General features: G+C 37.4%; 1 protein-coding gene across 10 annotated transcripts in view; it reads right to left on the bottom strand.

Moving 5' to 3' along the window:
* Window positions 1-9,339: 9,339 nt before the first annotated feature.
* The window catches only part of ZNF385B (zinc finger protein 385B), a 320,784-nt gene continuing 309,354 nt past the window's right edge, over window positions 9,340-20,769 (bottom strand). For all 10 annotated transcript variants that reach the window (XM_008061897.2, XM_021714369.1, XM_008061896.2 and 7 more), the window contains 4 exons: window positions 17,031-17,276; window positions 16,049-16,227; window positions 12,203-12,304; window positions 9,340-10,838 (listed from right to left, as the gene is read on the bottom strand). In XM_008061897.2, coding sequence (XP_008060088.1) covers window positions 10,620-10,838; window positions 12,203-12,304; window positions 16,049-16,227; window positions 17,031-17,276 — 746 coding nt within the window. In that variant the 3' untranslated portion in view covers window positions 9,340-10,619. The remainder of the gene's footprint in view (window positions 10,839-12,202; window positions 12,305-16,048; window positions 16,228-17,030; window positions 17,277-20,769) is intronic.

The following is a 20,769-nucleotide window of genomic DNA, read 5'->3' as shown; positions in this document are numbered from 1 at the left end:
AGTCATACTGGGTGCATGGAGATCACAAAGGTAAACCCTTTCAATGAATATGGAGTGAGCTTCTACCTTGTACCAAGTTCCATTATGCTTGCTCTTGATACACTTCAGATGTGGTGACACTGGCTATCGCTGCTGCTGCTGTATAGTTGTTTTTCTTTTCTCATTATTTACTCCAAATTCAGAGGGTACAAATTCATATTTGTTACATGGACATATGGCACACTGTTGGGGATTGTGCTCCAGGTGGCCCATTCCCCAGGTAGGTAACTTCTGAACCTTAAGCCCCATCCCTGCCTTCCTCTTTTCAGTGTCCCTAGTGTCTATTATTTCCAACTTTGTGGTCATTTAGCTCCCACGTGAAAGTGAGAACATGCGTTATTTGCTTTTCTATTTCGGAGTTGGTTTGCTTAGGGAGATATATAGTGGTTTTTGTTGTTCAAGCATTTCATAATTTTTATTACTGAGACCCTAGTTCATGTCATTCTTATGGACTCATAACTCTCTGGTCCACCAAACCTCCTCCAGTTTTTCATTTATATTGCTATTGAAAAAATCTTCCTAAAGGCAAATCCAAACACATTACTCCCAATTAAAATCCTCTAACCATCCCTGAAAGCTACAGGATGTAACCCAGACTACTGTGCAAGGCTCTTCATGACTGATTCACTTCCATCCCCCAGACCACTTGTGCCCCTCCTGCCTCTCATTTTAGTCTTCATAGAGTTTAAGTGCTCCAGCTCCCTCCACACACTACACTGTTTCATACTTCATGCCATTTCTTCTCTGAATGCTTTTTCTTCTTGCCATTTTAGCTACCCAATACTCCAGGAAGTTTTCTTCAGCACCCGCTTACCCCACGCGAAAGCCACCCCCACCAGTTGGGCTATTGTCTTCTCTTTGATCTTACTGTATGGTAAAATAATGCTCATATATGTTTGTCTTCACAGCCACTTCCTCTCCTCCACTGCCCTTCGTCTCCTACTTCCTGGCATTTTAAGCAACTTAAAGGTGGGGACCATTTTTTGACATTTATCATTTTTCCAGTGTTTGATAGAAAAGTGACTCCTGAGTGGGACAAAACTGAAAGCTCTTTCCATTCATGTTCCCATTTTTATAACTCAGACGTCCCATTTTTATAACACAGAATTTCTGCAGGAAGCTCTGTGAGTGGTTCACAAGTTCTGTGTTTCCACAAATGGTTCCCAGCATTTGACCGTGGAATCTGATGCTCTGACAGTGATATAGCAAAGTCATGAAGAACATTGGAGGTGGAACAGGCTAGGCTGCCTGTGATAAATGTGTGAAAGTTAGCATTGGTTCCTCATCTGTTTCTTGGATATGTGCAGTGCCTGACATGCCAGCAATAGGATACCTAAACATTTATTGCACACTTCCTATAATTGTTTTCATTTGATCCCACAATAAATTTTGTTATATACAGGACTAGTATCATTTCAATTTTACAGAGGAGATTGAGCCTCAAACTTGCTTAAGGCAACATCCTCAGTAAGAGTAGGCTCTAGGGACAGGTATTTAGAAATTCTGAATTTTAGTTCATTTTTTCTTTTATAACAATATGACATTCACATATATTCCTCAAATGATGGTTTTAATGAAAAACTTGAATAATCAAAAAGATTATAATCAGTGTATTATGCCAAATTGACTGCAGAAGGCAGGACTATAGCTAATAACTTTTAGAAAGGGTTCCAACCAAAAGTTTTAATAAAATCTAGAGAAATGTAATTCTCTGAGACATAAGACACACATAAGTGAAAAACAAACTTATGTTGGACATCTTATTCTCTGATTTATAAATCAAATTTTATAGTCAAATAGTAGTATTATAGTAGGCATATTAAGAACTTAGAATCATGGGGGGGGGGGAATTCCTTGAGTTTTATTCTAGACTGTTGTCCTATTATATAAAGCCATGTTTTTCCTAGTCTACAGTAATGATAGGTCAATTTTAGAGACATTGCTTTGAAAGCTACCCTCAATAATCTTCCTCTTATCTTTCTAGAATTGCTAACCTAAGAAATAGCAGAAATCTTTCATGAACCCTTGAAACCACTTTTTACTTATTTCTATTCTTAATTTTAAGGAAATCTGGTTCTTCTATTATTCTTGACTCACTGGTTCTTTCTTATTACAAATTATTTCTGTTTTTCTTTTTTTAAGTAAGGGTGATATATAGGATTGTGTTATGCAAGGGGAAAAACAAGTGCATGGATTCCCAGGGAATTTAAACATCTTTATTGTTTACCAAAAATTATTTGGTTGTTTGCAGATGGACGTCCTCAGAGCCCTAGTCTACAGTTGGTTCTACTCAATGTAATCTTTGGAAATGTTTATTGCTTTAATCTGGACTTTATATGTAGCACAGCCTAGACTTGGAATACTAATAGGTATTCTATTACATAAAGCCAATAAAGCATTTTTTAATCCTATGAACCAGAGGGTTCTGCCTTCTCCCTGTTACAAAGGGGGGTGGGGGGGTGGTGTGCTTGCTACCATGAAAATTTGCAGGAGCACTAATTCCTTCCTGTATAATAATTTCTGGGTGGACCCCATGCACTTGCATTTTGACAAGCTTTTCAGGTGATTCTTCTACATTCCACCCTTTAAGAATCTATGGTCTAGGTTGTACTTCATACCTCAGTGAAGACTCAAGTCACTTCAAGATTTTTGCCTGAAGACAAAGCAAATAATCTTACTATTAGAAAGGTCCTGTGTTCTGGCTTGAATCCAAGGGTGCTTTTCCACTCTTGCTTGGTGTTCTGTTTCCAAACTGATTTCAATACTTAACTGCCTGATATATTGATTTCAAATGACTCAGCCTTGTTGGGAATTCTGAGTGACAGTTAAAACCAGGCTTTTGTTTTAACAATGGCTCTGAACTTGATTACTAACTCTTAGCAATGATACTGCATCTCAGGGGAGATTCCTATTACTAGGAGCTAGGAGGAGTCTACTGATCTTTATCTTGAAGAGACAGAAATCAAAATGTAAAGTGTTTCTTCACTAGAGGGCTTTTCTATTTATCATACAATCTTTGATTTTAGCGTTCAATCTCATACGTGCCATATGTTTATATTTAGTGGAAAGTGAAATAATTAGTGACTTCCAAATAGTGAATTCTCTTAGAGAGGGCATCTGGATGGGATTCCAACTTCTTAAAGGAAAGAGGGCTTGTGTTTTACATTACCTTTTTATCAGTTGAAACTTTTGGATCTTGTAGGTTAAATGTCAGTTGTTCTTCAAGGAAATTTTACCAGCTATTTGTACTTATGTAGTCTGTGTTTTTTCCATGTCCAACAAATATGCCTACGATGGTGGTTGTCTCAAAGAGGGAAAAAGAAAGGCTGCCCTTTATTTCAATTAGAGGTTTGTTCACCAACTATGTAATTTATAGTACAAATGCACTTTCAATCAACAGTGAAAGACAATTGTATTTTGATCTAATAATAATCTCATAATCAGTATAAAAAGGCACAATTTCTTAGTTTTAAAAATTAGAGTGACAGGAGTCTATACACTAGTTATGCAATTCTCAAAAAAAACCTGTTGTTTAGTTACAAAAGAAAGCATTGGTTGGGCAATAGAAGAGCCCAAAACCCAGGAGAAAAGTGGTGAAAATTCGTGTGACTTGCATTGAGTGTCATAGACTTCAAGAGGTCATTGAATTATTTCAGCAAATTGGGTGTTTTCTTTTTCAAAGTAACTTATCAGTTTCTCAACATGTAAAAAAAGGTCTGAAGTTACACTAAAATTCTTAACTTGCTTTTTATTTTTATAGTTAACAATTTTTATTTGATATTTATTTTCTAATTTCTCGGAGTCCCCTGAAATTGTCTGTCAATATATGGTAGAGATCAAGTTTTGATAATAGGGCAACTGCTTATATTTGCATGATTCCGAAACAGCGATATATTCATTGTAAAAAATTCAAACCATACCAAAAACTATAATTAAAACATAAAACCACAGAAAAATCAACTCAAGGGTAACTTCTTTTAAAAGTCTGGATAACCACTTTTGCTGGACATCTCTCCATGAGCAAATATAAACAAGTATAGGTTATTTTGTTTGCATTTTTTTTTTTTTTTTACTTTTGAGTCAGGGTCTCACTTTGTTACCTAGGCTGGAATGTAGTGGCACGATCACAGCTCACTGCAGCCTCAACCTACTGGGTTCAGGCAATCCTTCCCACTCAGTCTCCTGAGTAGTGGGAATACAGGCGCACATCACAAGATCTGGCTAATTTTTTAATTGTTTGTAGAGAAGAGGTCTCACTGTGTTTCCCAGGCTGATCTTGAACTCCTGAGTTCAAGCGATCCTCTTGCCTTGGCCTCCCAATGTGCTGAGCCACCGTGCCCAGCCTCAAGTTTAGTTTTAAAATTTAACATGAATGTGATCACACTCAAAATGCATTTTATAACTATTTATTTTCCCCATTTGCACACATCATCAACATCTTTTCACATCAATAATTGGAGAACTATTTCATCATTTTAATGGTCATGCTGTTTCCCGCTGCATATTGCTTCCCTAGATTTCTTCTCATCCTTTATGAATGAACTTTTTTTCACTATTTTGTAACATACTTGTGCATAAATCTCTTAACTAAAGCCTTGGGCATAGAATTTCTAGGCTAGAGGTTATGGAGAACTGACGTGATGATTGATACATCCTTCTAGAAAAGTTGAAGTAGTTTTCATTACTACCAAAGTGCAGAAATGTGCTCATTTTTCCACCCTCATTGATAGAAGGTTTGGCCAAAGTTTTACAATTTTTTAATATGCTACATCAAACAAAGATTGATTTCAATCATATTACTTCAGTGAGGATAAATATTTTTTCATATTTGTTAAACATTTGTTTATGGTTTGTCTTTTTTGGATTGCTTTTTTTCTATTGGGTAGTTTCTTTCTTTTTTGAAAGAATTCTTCCACCCCATTTTATATGAGTTATCTGTATAATAAGGATATCAACCTTACATGTCATACAGATTGTAAATATTTTTCTTAGTTTGTTTTGTGTTTATAGTATTTTTCTTTATTGTATCATTTTTATAGTATTACAATTTTTTAACATCAAGAAGAAGCTTTTTTATTTTTTTATATCAGGCATTGTGATATTTTTAACAACACAAATAAATTTTTGAGTTTTTACAATTTAAGATTCTGTTTTTAATCTGGAATTTGAACATACTTGTGATAAGCAAGCATTTTTATCTTATTATTACTTCTATTTGAATTATACCTTTGAGAATAGGAACATAAATGTACAATTATGAATTTTCTATTATTTTCCATTACAAATGGATTTTTCTCTAAGTCTAAAGATTTAAAATTGGCTAATTTGAGAGAATTTTACTTAAAATTTAAAGTCAGAAAAAATTATTGATGTTATTTATCCATTTACTGTAAAAATTTGTATAGCATGTGATAATACAAAAATACATTTTCACATGATGAATTTTATCTGCTTTTCATAACCACTCTGTGATAATGTTACATATATTTAATGTATATGAAAAACTTAGGCTTTGGGACAATGACATACAATCTTCTTCTGAGACAAAATCACAACTAACATGTGTATGACATGAACAGGATTTGAGTTCAGGTCTTTGAATATAAATGATGTATTATTCTTATTTAATTCTCTTGTATCCTAATTTTGTTTTTTCACCATGATGAAAATAAAAATCAGATGCTTTATGGCAAGTGTGTCCAAGTATCCATAGATAAGTGATTTCTTAAAATGAAGAATATGACATGATGATATTTTCATTGCACCTGCAGAAAGAATTCTATCTTTCTACACAAGTTTAATACATTTTGAGTACTTAGCTAGGAGTAGAAGAATACGTTAATCACTTTGACTTTAGACATTTTAACCAAAGATACCAGGGCAATTCTCTAGTCACACTCCATAGTTGCTGAGAACCTGCACCGTCATGTCCCTGATGAATTCCCCCATGAATTACCTGAAGGAAGGAAGGAGATGGAGATGAACATTCCCTGCGGAATTTGCTCTTGCAATACACAGCTTCTCCTCAACCCACCGCAGCACTAGAAACTAATATTTTCCCAAAGACGCCTGATATTGAGGGCCATCACATTAACAAAACAAAGATCTGGTGGAAGAAATGCTGTAAAACGAGGTCGGAATCCACACAGCCTACCAGAGATGAGATGAAGTCCCTCCGCCTATTACCTGAAGATGACTGTGCTTATGCCTGTATGTCTTGAAGCTGACTTAAATTTTATCAAACAGCTCCTGGCCATCTTTCCCTTCCCCCAGTGAACTCTTGGGTGGCACCATAGTAGGCACCCAAACTCAATCTCCTCAGTGAGTCTCTTTGGACTTCCTCTGGGAGTCTTCACACAACAGGATTTGCACCTGGTGCTCCGTCGGATCTTTCTCCTTGGTTTTCCCAATGGGAATTCCCTTGATTCTCTTTCTTAACAACATTAACTGTAGTATAGTTTTCCTTAAAGTACTTTCTGAAAGAAAAATTCTACATGATCATATCTTTTCCTGCTCTGAAAAATCAGAATTCTCTTAGGGCAGAGAAAGAGAAAAATCAGGGGTGGTGGGTTTGGTGCATAATACAAATTAAAATTTTGTTCTTTCTTTTTATAATAGTTTAATTTTATTAAACAGGTATTAGTGTTGCTTTAAGTCAGAGGCATCTACAGCTACATTTTTGCCTGTGCTGGTTCTATCCAAAGTCAATATATCATTGACTTTTACTTAATGCAAGTTTTTTACTTATTTGTGAGTGTACTGCACAATGCACTCTTCAAAAATTCATTATTTGGTTTTTAATACCCAAGAGGTCTTTTCTTTCCTGAAGCATCATGGTACTTGAGATGAAGAGAAATGCTCCTGAGAAAAAGGTTGCCAGATTTAGCACATGCAGGATGTCCATTTATTTGAATTTCAGGTAAATAACAAATAATCTTTTAGTATAAGTAGGTCCCAAATATTTGGGTGTTTATTTTTGGAACATACTTACACTAAGTGCAATATCATACTAAATATTATTTGAAACAAACACTACACTAAACAAGTATTCACTGGTTATCAATTCAATTTGAATAAATGCAAATTTAAGGGGTATTGTATGTTTTATCTGGCAACCCTACCTGAGACAAATTTTCAGATTCTGCAGAGACCAGGCCTAGACTATGTCAGAGGAAGCAGCATGTTTTCCAACTTTCACAAGAAGTGAAGTAGAGTGGCAGTCTTTTCCACTAGAAACAATATAAGAAGGGGTATTAGATCAAATATGTGTATCCTTTCTGGGTTGACCCACTTGGCACCTCAGAATCAAGGTAGATGATGAAACATACCTGTTTAATAGTGTTTTATAAATCATGGCATGCAGCTACTCATGCCTTCTTTTAGAGGCATGTATTTTAATCAATTGATGTTCTTTTGTACTTCTGCCCTGAAGTAATTTTAAAAAACTTAACTCCATAAATCTAATCAGTAAATTCCTGGGCCTTTTAAAATATTGACATTTTAAAAATGTTTAAGATTGCAGTAAGCTTTAATGAGATATAGGATGATGTAAGATAAATCAAATGCGATGGCCATTGAAATCCATAAAAATAAAAAATACTCCAAGGTGTTAAGTTGAAACACAATCTTTTCAGCGCACAACGCCTGTAAACCATATCTGAAGGTCCAACCACGGTTAAGTGTAACTAGTATTAGTCAGAGTTCAAATGAGTCATTTTTTAAAAATCCCAAATTCTGAATGTCAAACTAGAAGTAACTTGATTATAAGCCTAAACTACGTGTGTTAAGGTCAACAATTTTCAAATAGTAGGATAAATTCTTTGATAGAGGAAGTCTATGATTATGTATCACAGCTACACTGCCATCTACTGGCCTTAATTTTGTAGAAATGAGAATTTAAATCCTACCCTCCTCCACTCCAATGCTTTCTCATTTTTAACAAGTGACATGGTTTGGGCTTAAGGTAGGAGACACAGAATCCGTCATAGTTTTTACCAGTCTCAAAATTCTATAACAGTGTGGTAGATTAAAGATGGTGGCACATTGCTCTTCACATTGAGAAGTGAGGTCTGATTTCCTTCCCCTTGAATCTGGATTGACCTTGGTAACTAGCTTGATCATCAGAATGCAGCATAAATAACATGTTGGGACTTTCAAAACTATTCCTTAAGAAGCCTTTTGATTTCCACCCTGGCCTCTTAAAATGTTCTCCCTGTTACTATATAACTACCTGAGACTACAAGGAAGATGCTGGGGAGGCCACATGGAGGCCTTCTGGTAGACTGTTCTAGGAGAGCTCAACTCTCACCATTTTCACCAGGCTGACATATGAATGGAGTCATCTTGGATCCTCCAGCCTGGCCTGCCAGCCCACTGAATACCAAAGGAACTGTTAATGCCATGGGAAACAGGGAGCCCAGTCACATCTGCTGGAATTCCTGGTCCATGAAATCCTGATAGAACCACTAATCAAATGGTTGTTATTTTAAGCTCCTAAGTTTTTTTTTTTTTTTTGAGTTGGAGTCTCACTCTGTCACCCAGACTGGAGTGTAGTGGCGCTCCTGGCCACCGCAACCTCGACCTGCTGGGCTCCAGCGATCCTTCCGCCTCAGCCTTCCAAGTAGCTGGAACTACAGGTGCGTGCTACCACGCCTGGCTGATTTTTTGATTTATTGTAGAGATGAGGTCTCGCCAAGTTGCCCAGGCTGGTCTCGAACACATGGGGTCAGGCAATCCACTCATCTCAGCCTCCCAAGGCGCGGGATTACAGGTTGAGCCACCAAGCCCGGCTCAGCTCCTAAATTTTTGAGTAGTTTGTTAAGCAGCAGTAAACCACCAGAATAAACAGTGATGTATTGATCTTTACATTTAAGAAGTAACAGAATGAGGTGGAAAAAAAGAAGAATGGGCTGGTTGGAGTAGGCGAAGGGGGAGGAGTGGAATACAATTCTCTGAAAAAGGACCATAAATGCCATGGATGCCAATAAAAGACAAGCTAGAAAATTTAGAGTTTAAAAAAATCAGGGACGCACAAGTTTTCCATAGACTGCTACTGTAATTTTAGGCAAACTTACAACTTTGGCCCAACTTCTTAAAGATTCAGAGAGAAAACAGCAGTAAAGTCTCACTTCATGCTGATGCTGTGAACAGTAATGAATAAACATGACAAATAAATATGCCACAAATAAGAGCTAAAAATATTAACTATGAAAGAAGCAATCTTTGCACCTACTAAAAGTCTTTTATCACATGACTTCCAATTGGAGGTATCTCAGGAGAAAATAACATTGAAAATACAGATTTTTATTTTTCGTACTTTTATTGAAAAGGTACATTTAAAAAAATACACAGACATTTTACCATTTACAGATTGCAGATATAGATGCTCTAAAAGAGTTCACTCTATATTGTTGTTGTATGATAACTCTTGCCCCTGATATCACAAACATTCCAGTCTTGTTGATATCAGTTTATAAGGGGGGCATGGGAGTGTGACCTGCAACATATTCAGTGAACAGAAAGACAAATTGTTCAATTATAAATTTTTTTTATCTTCTGTACATTATTGCATTAGGGAGCCACAAAATTATGTAGCATCATTACAAATGGAAACAGGTTAAAAATGAAGAAGATAATTATAGAGAAATACATGGATTCATTGTCTTCTTGCAGAATGCACAAGAGGTGCAAAATGTGCGATTTAGGAAGCTCTTTTTCTGTTTGTATACATTTGCTTAGCAACTCAAACTAGTGAGGAAGCTACAAAATAAGTTAAAACAAAAATATCAAACAGGTAGTAATTATAGCTATGTTATATGGCTTTCTATTTTGTTTAAATATCTCCAAATAAAATGTGAAATAAAGAAAATACATTACTTTATCTTTTGTTCTCTTAAAGAGAAAATTCAAAGCTACTTTGCTTCCTAACATTTACACGGCAACTAAAAATGTTTAATTCAGACAAGAGATACAGATTTAGTACTACACAGGATACAACAGTACTTGGGTCTAAAACAGTACACAATCCCTGTCAACAATAGTACACCAAAAAAGAAAACGCTGTGATCCGTTGGTAAGATGGTATCCACAAGTAAGAACTTGTGTTCATCAATTTTTGTTCCACACTAGAATATACCCAGTTGGATTCCAGAGTTATTTACAGACATCTGAGGAAGATCCTAGTTTTCAAGTCTGTCAGGAAAATACTCTCTATTTTTTCTAAGCCAGATCACACCCATGGAAGAAAGAGAGAATGATTTTTTTTCTTGCTTTTTCTTTCCAACCAATATATTTTCAAGAAACCCAATATTTCAGATACGCCAATGGCATGGGGCAGGGTGGGGGAGGGGATGGGGAGATAAAGCCTATGCTGTCAGATTCCTAAATGGTAGGGGCAGTCCATGAAAGCACTCTTGAATCTAGTGATTTGTTTCTCTTTGGAGCTGGGGCTTGGGGCGGTAGGCTGCATTTCATGGGAGGCTGGGGGTGAACTGCAACACAAAATGCTGAAATTGCTGAATCCTTTTGGCGTTCTTTCTCAGCCTTTTGACAGGCCTCAACCCTCCTGGGCCTTGCAGACGTCAGTAGGGAGCGAAGAGAATGGAGGCAGGAGTGGCGCGGATGGGCCCGTGTCCCGGCCTCAGGAGAGCCGGAGGAATGGCCGGAGCCTGGAACAGTGAGGCCGACGGCCGGGGCGGGAGTGACAGCGCAGAGGACACAGCCGCCGCCGCCGCCAGGGGCGAGGACAGGAAGGCGGGGGCCAAAGGCTTCATCATATCTTTCTGGAATGCAAGTTTTGCCTAATGGAGAAAACCGGAAAGGGGGTGGAGATGTTGGTTTTGAATGGCAGCACTACAGACATCTCTCCATAAGCAAAACAAGCAACATTCAAAAATCTTTACTCTCAAAAGTTGAGAAATGATTATTTTCACAAGACTGGTTTCAATGGCTCATGGCATAGCTTTCTTTGCTTTGATTTGTTTCCATTTCAGCTGTCTGTTGGTGGTCCTTGCTCCTGGGTGCTAGGGTGTAGGGGGACCCCTCTGAGAAGATACTAAAGCTATTTTACACTGCTGCTCAGCAGGAACAAATCAAACCTGCCCAGAATGTTCCTGCATAGGTGATGGAGCTCAATTCAAATTCAGACTTGTCTTAAACCATGATGAGGTCTAGAGAGAGGTTTTTATTTTTTGAAAATATGTATGACCTTTCACTTCTCTTAGATATGCTACTCCGAACTTAGGTAACTGGGTTCTAGGACATTAGGCAACCATGAAGAGTCAAGAAAACAAAGTCGGTTTACACTTCTCTCCCTGGCCACTTAATGAGTCATCCTTTAAAAGTCGCAGCTAAATCAAATTTCTGTTGTTGAGAATGATTATAAGTGGGCTAGAAACTCGCTATTTCAAGGAATTCCAAGGTGGAACCCTCCTGTGAAGTAAGAACTTGTTTTCTTAATTTCTCTCTTTTGCAATCAGGAGGAGCACTGCAAGCTGGATTTGCTTAATGCAGGTAACACCTGCTTGCAGCACCAAAGGCTTTGGAGAAGGTGGAAGGCGAGCTCAGGATCATCTCCAGCTGGACAAAAACCAGCTTTGTCCTCAGACTGCACACTATACCGGGCCCAGTCCCAGGAAGATTGTGAAATCCATTCATCTGGATATTGACATGACATCTATTGTGGGAGCCCCTAGGTATTTTTGTGAAGAAACTGAAAAAGCACGTCAGACAGGCTGATTACCCACTTGCTTGCTGGGATGGAGAAAGAACGTAGACAAACATCGCTTTACTTTCTTGTACCCACCCCCAATCCAGCAAGCAGGAGAAGATTCAAGTAAATGGATGGATTTTTGTTTTATGAAAGCAATCCCTCTCTCCAGGTCCACCACATCCCAGAGTTCTTCGGGTGTCACTGGTCCTTGTTCCTGAGCCCCGAGTACGGTACTGGCTCATAAAGAGGTTCTCTTTCTCTTTGCTAAGGAAGTTTTCTTCAAGCTGTCCTACAGCATGAGTGAGGCAGTTCATTCTAAAACTTCTGTTGATAAGGGCTATTTAAATTCAAGACTTTCATGATCATTAGTCCCTAGGCCCCCCTAACCCACAGTGGCTGCCCAACCCAGCAAGGTTGCCCCACAAAACAGGCAAACAGGAGAGGTAAACTTACTGCTAAAATACTTGGGCTCCGCTGGAGTTTGTTGTAGGGGCTGTATTTCGGCTTCAATGGCTTCCCTGCAACTCGATCTTTATGCCTTCGGCTAGAAATGTGCTGAAAGAAGTTTGATGCGTTAGCTGAATCGAAATGTGAGTTTTATTCCCTGTAATATTTATTTCTAGGTAGCTGGTTTGCCCATTCCATAGTTCCTAGATGGACTATAGACTTAGGTCCATAGTTCCAAGATGGTTTGGGTTAAATAATTATGATTGTGAAGTTAAGACTTGATACCCCCCATGATGCAATGCCTCTCTGTCCCTCTCCTGTTCTCTATAGCAGGGGTCCCCAGTCCCCAGGGCCATAGTCCTGTACCCGTCTGTGACTTGTTAAGAATCAGGCCACATAGCAGGAGGTGAGTGGCAGGAGAGTGAGAGAAGATTCGTCTGTATTTACAGTTGCTTCCCATCACTCGCATTACCACCATGAGCTCTGTCTCCTGTCAGATTCGTAGGCAACATTAGATTCTCATAGGAGTGTGAATCCTGTTGTGAATGGCACATACGAGGGATCTAGGTGGCTTGCTCCTTATGAGAATCTAATGCATAATGACCTGAGGTGGGGCTGGGGAGTGGCTGTAAATATAGATTAACATTAGCAGTGAAGTTTGACTGCACAGAGACCATAATAAATCAATTGCTTGGAGACTCATATCAAAACCCTATCAGTGAGTGGCAAGTAGGTTGATGCACTTCAATTGTACAGCTGCATCTGGTGACAGGCTTTAAGTCAGAATCCAACACTTATTTTAGTCCGAGGGTGACCCACTCATTATTTTATTGACCACTTCCATCCATGCCGTTTTCCCACACTGCACACTTGTCTCAGTCATGGTTTTGCTAAGCCCACAAGCTAACCCTAGCCAAAATGAGTAAAAAACAAACATTACTGGTAGATCTTCTTTGTAAAGGGGCAAAGACTCAATGATGAAACGGCAGAAGACTCTAAAACTGCCAACAAAAAGAAAGCTGCATTTAAAAGAAAATACCAAGAATCCTACTTAAATTATGGGTTCATTGCAACAGGTGATTCACATTCTCCAAGCCTACTTTATATATGGGGTGACTGGCTATCCAATGAAGCCAAGAAAGCTTCAAAATTGCTTTGCCACATGAAGACCAAGCATCCTGCTTTAAAAGACAAGCCTTTGGAATTTTTCAAAAGAAAAAAAAAATGAACATGAAGAACAGAAGGAATTACTGAAGACCATCACTTCATCAAATGTGTCTGTACTGAGAGCATCATTCTAGCGGCTAACCTCACTGCTAAAGCAAAGAAGCCCTTTACTAAGAGCTGATCCCACTAAGGACATTTGTCATGAACTTTTAGGAGAGGCTGCAGTTCAAAACATGGCACATGTTCCTCTTTCAGCCTGCACCAGATTGATGAAATAGCAGAGGATATTGAGGCACAATTGTTAGAGAATGAGTCATCGTACACAATCCAGGTTGGTGAGTCTACTGATGTTGACAACAAGGCAACAATCTTTGTTTTGTGCGATATATTTTTCATGAGGGTATATTATTTGCACACTTGTTGCCAACCAATGCCACAGCTGCAGAACTATTCAAATCTTTGAATGATTACATATCAGGAAAATTGGACTGGTCATTTTGTGTCAGTACATGCATGGATGGAATGGCTGCCATGACTGGACACCTTTCTGGTTTGACTATTTGGGTTGAAGAGGTCGCTTCTGAATGTGTGAGTCTATGCACTGTGCTATCCATAGAGAAATGCAGCATAGCCGAAACATATCATCTGAACTTAACAACACTTTGCAAGATGTGATTAAAGTTACCAAGCACATTAAAGTACATGCCCTTAACTCATGTCTGATTGCACAGCTTTGTAAGGAGATGGACGCATAGCACACATGTCTTCTCTTATACACAGAAGTGAGATGCTTTCTAAAGATAAATCACTGGCCAGGGTTTTTGAGTTACTAGAGCCACTCCAGAGATTTATTTTAGAACAGGCACTACCGGCAGCACTTTCAGTAACCAGAATGGGTCACAAAGCTTGCCTACTTGTGTGACATACTCAACCTGCTCAACAAACTCAATCTGTTACTTCAGGGAAGGACAACAACTGTGTTCAAGTTGGCAGATAAAATGGTTATATTCAAAGCCAAACTGGAATTATGGGGGTGACAAGTGAACACTGGGACTTCTGACATGTTTCAAACATTATCAGAGATTTTGAAGAAAACTAAGCCAGGGCCTTTTTTCTCCCAGCTAGTGCATGATCACTACCTCAGCTTTCAAGAGAGTTTGAGCATTACTTTCCAACCACAAAATGCCCCCAAAGTGGGAAGGAATGGGTCCATGATCCATTTGTGAATAAGCCAGGTGAATCAACTTCATCCATACTAGAAGATCAATTGCTTGAGATTGCAAATGACAGTAGCCTTAAAAGTATGTCGGAGACAACTACAAATCTCCATACGTTCTGGATTAAAGTCAAGCCAGAATATCCTGACATTGTCACAAAAGCACTGAAAAGCCTGCTCCATTTCCAACATCTTATCTTTGTGAAGCAGAGTTTTCTGCAGTGACAGCAACCAAAACGAGATTACAGAGTAGACTGGACATAAGCAACACACTCCGAGTGTCACTGTCTCCCATCATCCCCAGATGGAATTGTCTAGTTGCAGGAAAACCAGCTCAGAGCTCTCACCGATTCTGCTTTATGGTAAGTTGTCTAATTATTTCATTATATATTACAATGTAATAATAACAGAAATAAAGTGCACAATAAATGTAATGTGCTTGAATCATCCTGAAACCATCTTGTTCCCCAACCCCGTTCAGGTCTGTGGAAAAACTGTCTTTCACAAAACCAGCCCCAATGCCAAAAAGGTTGGGAACTGCTGCTATACAGCCCTTATCAGAGTTTGCCTGGTGTTAACACAGCTAATGATGAGTCTGTCTGACCAGATCTGAGTCTTTGGAAGACAGGTTTACCATCTCACTTACCTTATCAAGAGCTCCTGCTCAGCTGTGAGCTCCAGTGACTATTGTGCCCATCTCCCTAACACCTAGCCTGGAACCTGACATATGAGGGGGAACCCCAAAACACTGGAATTTATTTATAAAAATTTGTGTATTTATTCTTACATGTTTAAACTTCAGTCACCTTCAGAGGTACTCTTTTTGATGCGATACATGTATTGAGACATTTTTTCCACTGCTCAAAACAGCTTGTGAACTCATCAATTTTGATGCATTTTAGTACTGCTGCTATTTTTTGTTCCACCTCCTCCACATCAGCAAAATGTTTTCATTCAAAGATGTTTTTCATGCGGGGAAACAAAAAAAGTCTCTTGGGGTGAGATCAGGTGAATAGGGAGGGTGGGAAACGGGGGTGATGGCGTTTTTAGTGAGAAATTACTGAACCCTCAGTGCAGTGTGGGCAGGCACATTGTCATGGTGGAAGAACCAGTCACCTGTTTGCCACAACTCAGGACATTTCTTCCACAAATCATGACTCAACCGTCTCAAAACTTCTGGATAAAAACTTTGGTTGACCGTTTGATCTGGAGAAAAAAATTCCAAGTGTACTACAAGGGGTCCACCCTCCAAAAGATAATTCTGAGTTTTTGGGGGGAGGTCCCTTATATAGTGATAGTAGATGCTCATATATTTCATGCTGACTTTTTTTTTCCACATAGCACCTGTATGTTGTATATTGTATGCGTCCTATAAAAGTTAGTAAATTTAACTGTAGAACCATTTTTTGATGAAGACATACACAGTGGCAACCCCAAACAACAGCGTACACTAATTCAGGATACATTACCTGTTTGAGTTGAATTTCAGAATTAACGTGGACATCACAGATTTCACAATGAAATGTCTTGTTCTGTAGCCCTGACCCCTTACTGCCATTCTGTAGCTTTAATCTTGATCCAGGTCTAGGATAGGATTTAATTGGACCAGCCCCATTACGAGCCTCTACCATGGTCTTGTGTTTAGATCCTAAGACAGAAAGAGACATTAAGTAGGTGTTGAAGAACTGTGTGAAGTTTTGTGTTTTCTTTAGGTTGGAGATGTTTAACTTCAGGCTAAAGTTCCCAATGCTTTTTTGTGTGTGGCCATTTTAATGCTGCTTATAAATTTGATGCATTTATTGTAAAAACATAAGAGTATTTAGCAAAGAAAATATGGCAAATATAGAGAAACATAAGAAAATAAAGATTACCTATATTTTCACCACTCAGAGGTAAGCACCATTATCATTTTAGTGTATTTCTTTTCAGGTTCTTTTTTTATGCATTAAAAATGTATATTTTCAAAGTTGGGATCTTACTAAATTAAATATTCTGACAATGTCACATAACAAATCATGAATATATTTTCTTATTATTATGTCTTAATGGCTGAATAAAATATTCTATCATGTTGGGTTCCTATAATGTATTCAATATTTCCCTACTGATGGACTTTTAGGTTGCTTCCATTTATTTCCCTTATAAATGTGTGGCAGTGAACATGTGCATAAATATTTATCTTCATCTCTGTCACTTCCTCAAAATGAGTTTGGGAAACTATTAGGTGCTTTTAAGAAAATAAAGAATAGAACAAGTTTTATCTCCAACCTGCTTTGGCCTTGATGTTTCCAAAGTCATATGATCATACTTTTCTAAAATCACTCCTTTGAATCAAAAACATAGAGGACACATTGAACAAACCTAAGGTCTGAACAACAAAAGATGGAATTCTGATGGGAAAAGTTAGGTTTTGTTGTAAACATTATTTAAATTCAAAAGATAGTTGCTAACCTGTGTTGTGTGCCTCTAGTTGTGAGAGAGAGTTCACGGCCACTTTGCATAGTGAACAATAAAGTAATTTTTTGGCTTTTTCCTCTTCTGACTCAGCAACAGTCCCAGGAGCTCCATTTGTGCTCTTGGAGGGGGACGTGGCTGCTCCAGGTGGCAGGGGTGCTGTGCCAGATTTGAGGAGAAATGAGCCACTTTCAGAGCTTGACGGCTGACTGGAATTGTTGGCTTTTAACTTCCCTTTATCTTCTAAGAGAAACACAGAGAGATCTTATTGAAACCTTGTATATAAACATATAAAGCCTTGTCATATAAACACAGACAAGTCACTGTAAAGAAATTATTTTAGAAAACTGATACCTATATGGAGTTTTACTCCATCACAGATTTTAGTTCCTAAAGGTTGATTTAAACCGAACACCATGCCATCAGTTTCCCTATTAGGTCACCCAAGATCATGATGGCTTATGAAAAATGACTTCGTTCTCTTACCTGGACCAGGTAACTTTCTGTCTGCTATCCTTGAGTTAATTATGGTACAAGGAAGTCTCTATTATATAACAAAATCAGCTACCCTCCAATACGATCACATGATATGATGGTAACATGAAAGAAGTCACTAGGCCATGTTAGTTTCATTTGACTACTCATGTTTTAATTATGACAAGGATATACAGTTAAAATTCAATTTTTTTCAGCAAGTTCAAATTTTTACTTCGGGTTGGGGGGATAGAGAGAAAGGAAGAAACATTGTTAATTTTGGCTATGATTAGTTAAGTTTTGCTGCTCTTTGAATGGCACTGCAATTTATCCAAAATAGAAGAGAAAAAGATTCCATTCATTATGCTTATTAATTACTGCCAGTCTAAATAAAAAGTTTTAAATAATGACATTAACCGTAAGCACACTATGAAGATTAGCCAAATCATTTTAAGACATTTTGGCAGTTGGATCGTGTAGCTACTAAATGCTTATAATCCTCAAGGCCCATGTGCAGTATACGAGGGTCAGAATTACTTTAACAGAGTCTAACTGACTGGAGTTCATTTGCTACTCAAGACAGTCTCTGTTCAGTGACTCCTTTGGCAAAGAAACTGGAGCTTTGTAGGCAACAGCAAAATCCATCACAAGTTTAATCCTAGTAGAGCTGGTACTCTTAGAAAATGTCTATAGATATACTGATTAACTCTCATTAAGAGAGAAAGGGAATTAAACTTGAGAATATATTTGCTAATTGCCTAGCTAATTTGGAATTGTATACCATTGGCCTAGATGACCAAGATGGAAGGAGCGAAGAAGCAATAGCAATGTGGTGTGTGCGTCTGTGTATACGTTGCGAGGTTCTGTATCTGGGTAAACCAAAGCTTTTAGGACTTACCAAAAATGATGGGAGATCACATTTCTACAAAATTATAAGGGAAAGCCTAATTGATTTAGGGATTAACAGTAGGGATCAGCAGTAGATTCTTTCCCTGAATTGGAGGCATCTAGGTCAAAACTCGACATAGGAAGAGTGCTATTGAGGAATTCCAGATATAGGTGTTGTTTAAAATAAATGAATGTCGAGATCCATGCTTATCCTTAGGTTCCACATTCTATATTCCCTTTCAGCGAGTATATTAAAACCTCAGTATGACATGAAGTATGATAGAAAAGGTCTGAGGCTTTTATTAAGCTGACCTCTATGGTATGAGATAAGGAAATAAAATAATTCTTCCTAATTGGTAATAGTCAGTAAATGAGATTGGAGATATTTTAGGTCTGGAACTCTCTCATCGATAAGGATCCTTCAGATTGAATTTGCAATCTTATAGAACTCATAAAAGCAGCAAAATAATAATTCAGTAATCTTAATATTTGCCCCTTTGGAATTATTCAGTTTCTTGTGATAAAAACTTAAGTTACTGCACACCAAAATCTTTTCTTGCTTCAAGCATTTCATAAGATATTTCATATAAATTTGATCTAAAAGAATTTGACCTCTTTTGGTCATTTACTCACTCATTCTCTCTCATATTACTATTTTAATGTTCCTTATATCAATGTTCCTCATATGCTCTTACATTTGGACAGAACTTTGCAGTTTACGAAGCACTATCCCTTCCATTATTTCATTCTCTCTCACAGCAGACTTGTGCAATGGGAAGGCTGAAAATGATTATTCCTATCTTAAAGATGAGGAAACTGAGCCTAATCAAAGTTAAATAATGTCCCACAGATTTAATTTAAATAGTGTCCCACAGCATAAATGAGCACGATGTTTTCTCTAGCTGATCACTATGTGATATGCTAATATTTCTGCACAAAAGGGACTTAATATATTAATAATATAAAAGCACACAACATTCAGCTTAGATGTGAAATACTTGTTGCTTTTACAGTCACAGTTTTGTTTTCAAGTATATTTGTCTTAAGTAAAAATATCTATCCTGTTCAACAATCATCTGATTATATTGAGAAGATGTATCAAATTATATATTTTCTCTATATCTCTATTTATTTAAAAAATTTCCTTTTAAAAAAGAGGTAATTTATGAATTAACAAGTACACATCAACAATATGTTGGCTGCTGAAAATATGCTAGACTCTGAAGAGAATTGTAAATAAAGTAAGCATAAACTACAAGAAAGTCAGTTTAGCAGGAGGAAATGAGAGTCATTCAGAGACATTGAATTTATGACAGAAACTGGTAAGAGGCATAAGAGCATAGAGCAGAACATGATTACTTCTGCTTGGAAAGAAAGAGACATTTTTCATTAAAGAAGAGGCATTTTGAAGGCTTTGAAGGTCAGACTTAGATAACCATAGAAGAAGGGTAGAAATGAGTGGGAAGTGAATGGCTATAAGCAGAAACACGAGGAAAGAGATATTAGAAATCTTGGGGCTTTCTTAGTGAATATCTGGTAGTTGTGTATAGAGCTGGCAAGAGGCATAATGGGAGCTTATTACAAAGGTCAATTGAGCTAGAAGGCAGAGAATATTTTAAAACTATCAAAACATATACAAAGGGCAGACATTTCCTTTTAAAAATATACTAAGAGGTATAGTGTATTTAGCATTTGCATGACCTAAAATTTAGATAAATTATGTTTTCATTTTCCCCCAGGTAGACCAGCGTCTTAATCTTTGAGTATATTATGAAAAGATTTTGATTTTTGGAAATTGTATGGGTTTACCACATTCAGGGGAATTCTGTTATTAGATTGATACCATCTAGTCAGTAAAACAGATCCAAAAATCAGAAAATTCACTGACGTACTTATATATTTAAATTGTGGCATTCTTTCTGGGTATGTAAAGTTATAAACTTGAAAGCCTAATTTTATTAATTCTCATCTTAATTGCTTGATATTTTTATCAAAAGCCATTATATTATTTCTTACCTTGCTGGCATTTTTACAGCCTCCTTGTTTTGTATATTTGAAAGTTTAATTAATGTACTGTTTACTTCTGTTTCTTTTAATAAAGATGCACATCATCTGGAACTTCTGGTTAATACAAATTCCATTTTCAAGTATTCTCTCGCCTGATGTTAATTAGCAGGCCTTCTGACTGTCTTAATTATCTCCTGATTACTCAAACACATTTTTTAAGGTTTCATCCTACAGGATTTTGAAACAAAATTTGCTTAGCTACATCAGAATTACCCTTTGTAATAAATATCCATAATTTATGCATTCTAGTGAATGTTTTTTCTTCAAAGCATTCTCCTTGGAAGGTTCCACACTGATTCACTTACTT

This window comes from Carlito syrichta, unplaced genomic scaffold, assembly GCF_000164805.1.
Source record: "Carlito syrichta isolate Samal-C Ts95f unplaced genomic scaffold, Tarsius_syrichta-2.0.1 Scaffold305638, whole genome shotgun sequence".
NCBI lineage: Eukaryota > Metazoa > Chordata > Mammalia > Primates > Tarsiidae > Carlito > Carlito syrichta.
The sequence above is the reverse complement of the archived record's forward strand: the minus strand, read 5'-3'. Positions and strand labels throughout refer to the sequence as shown.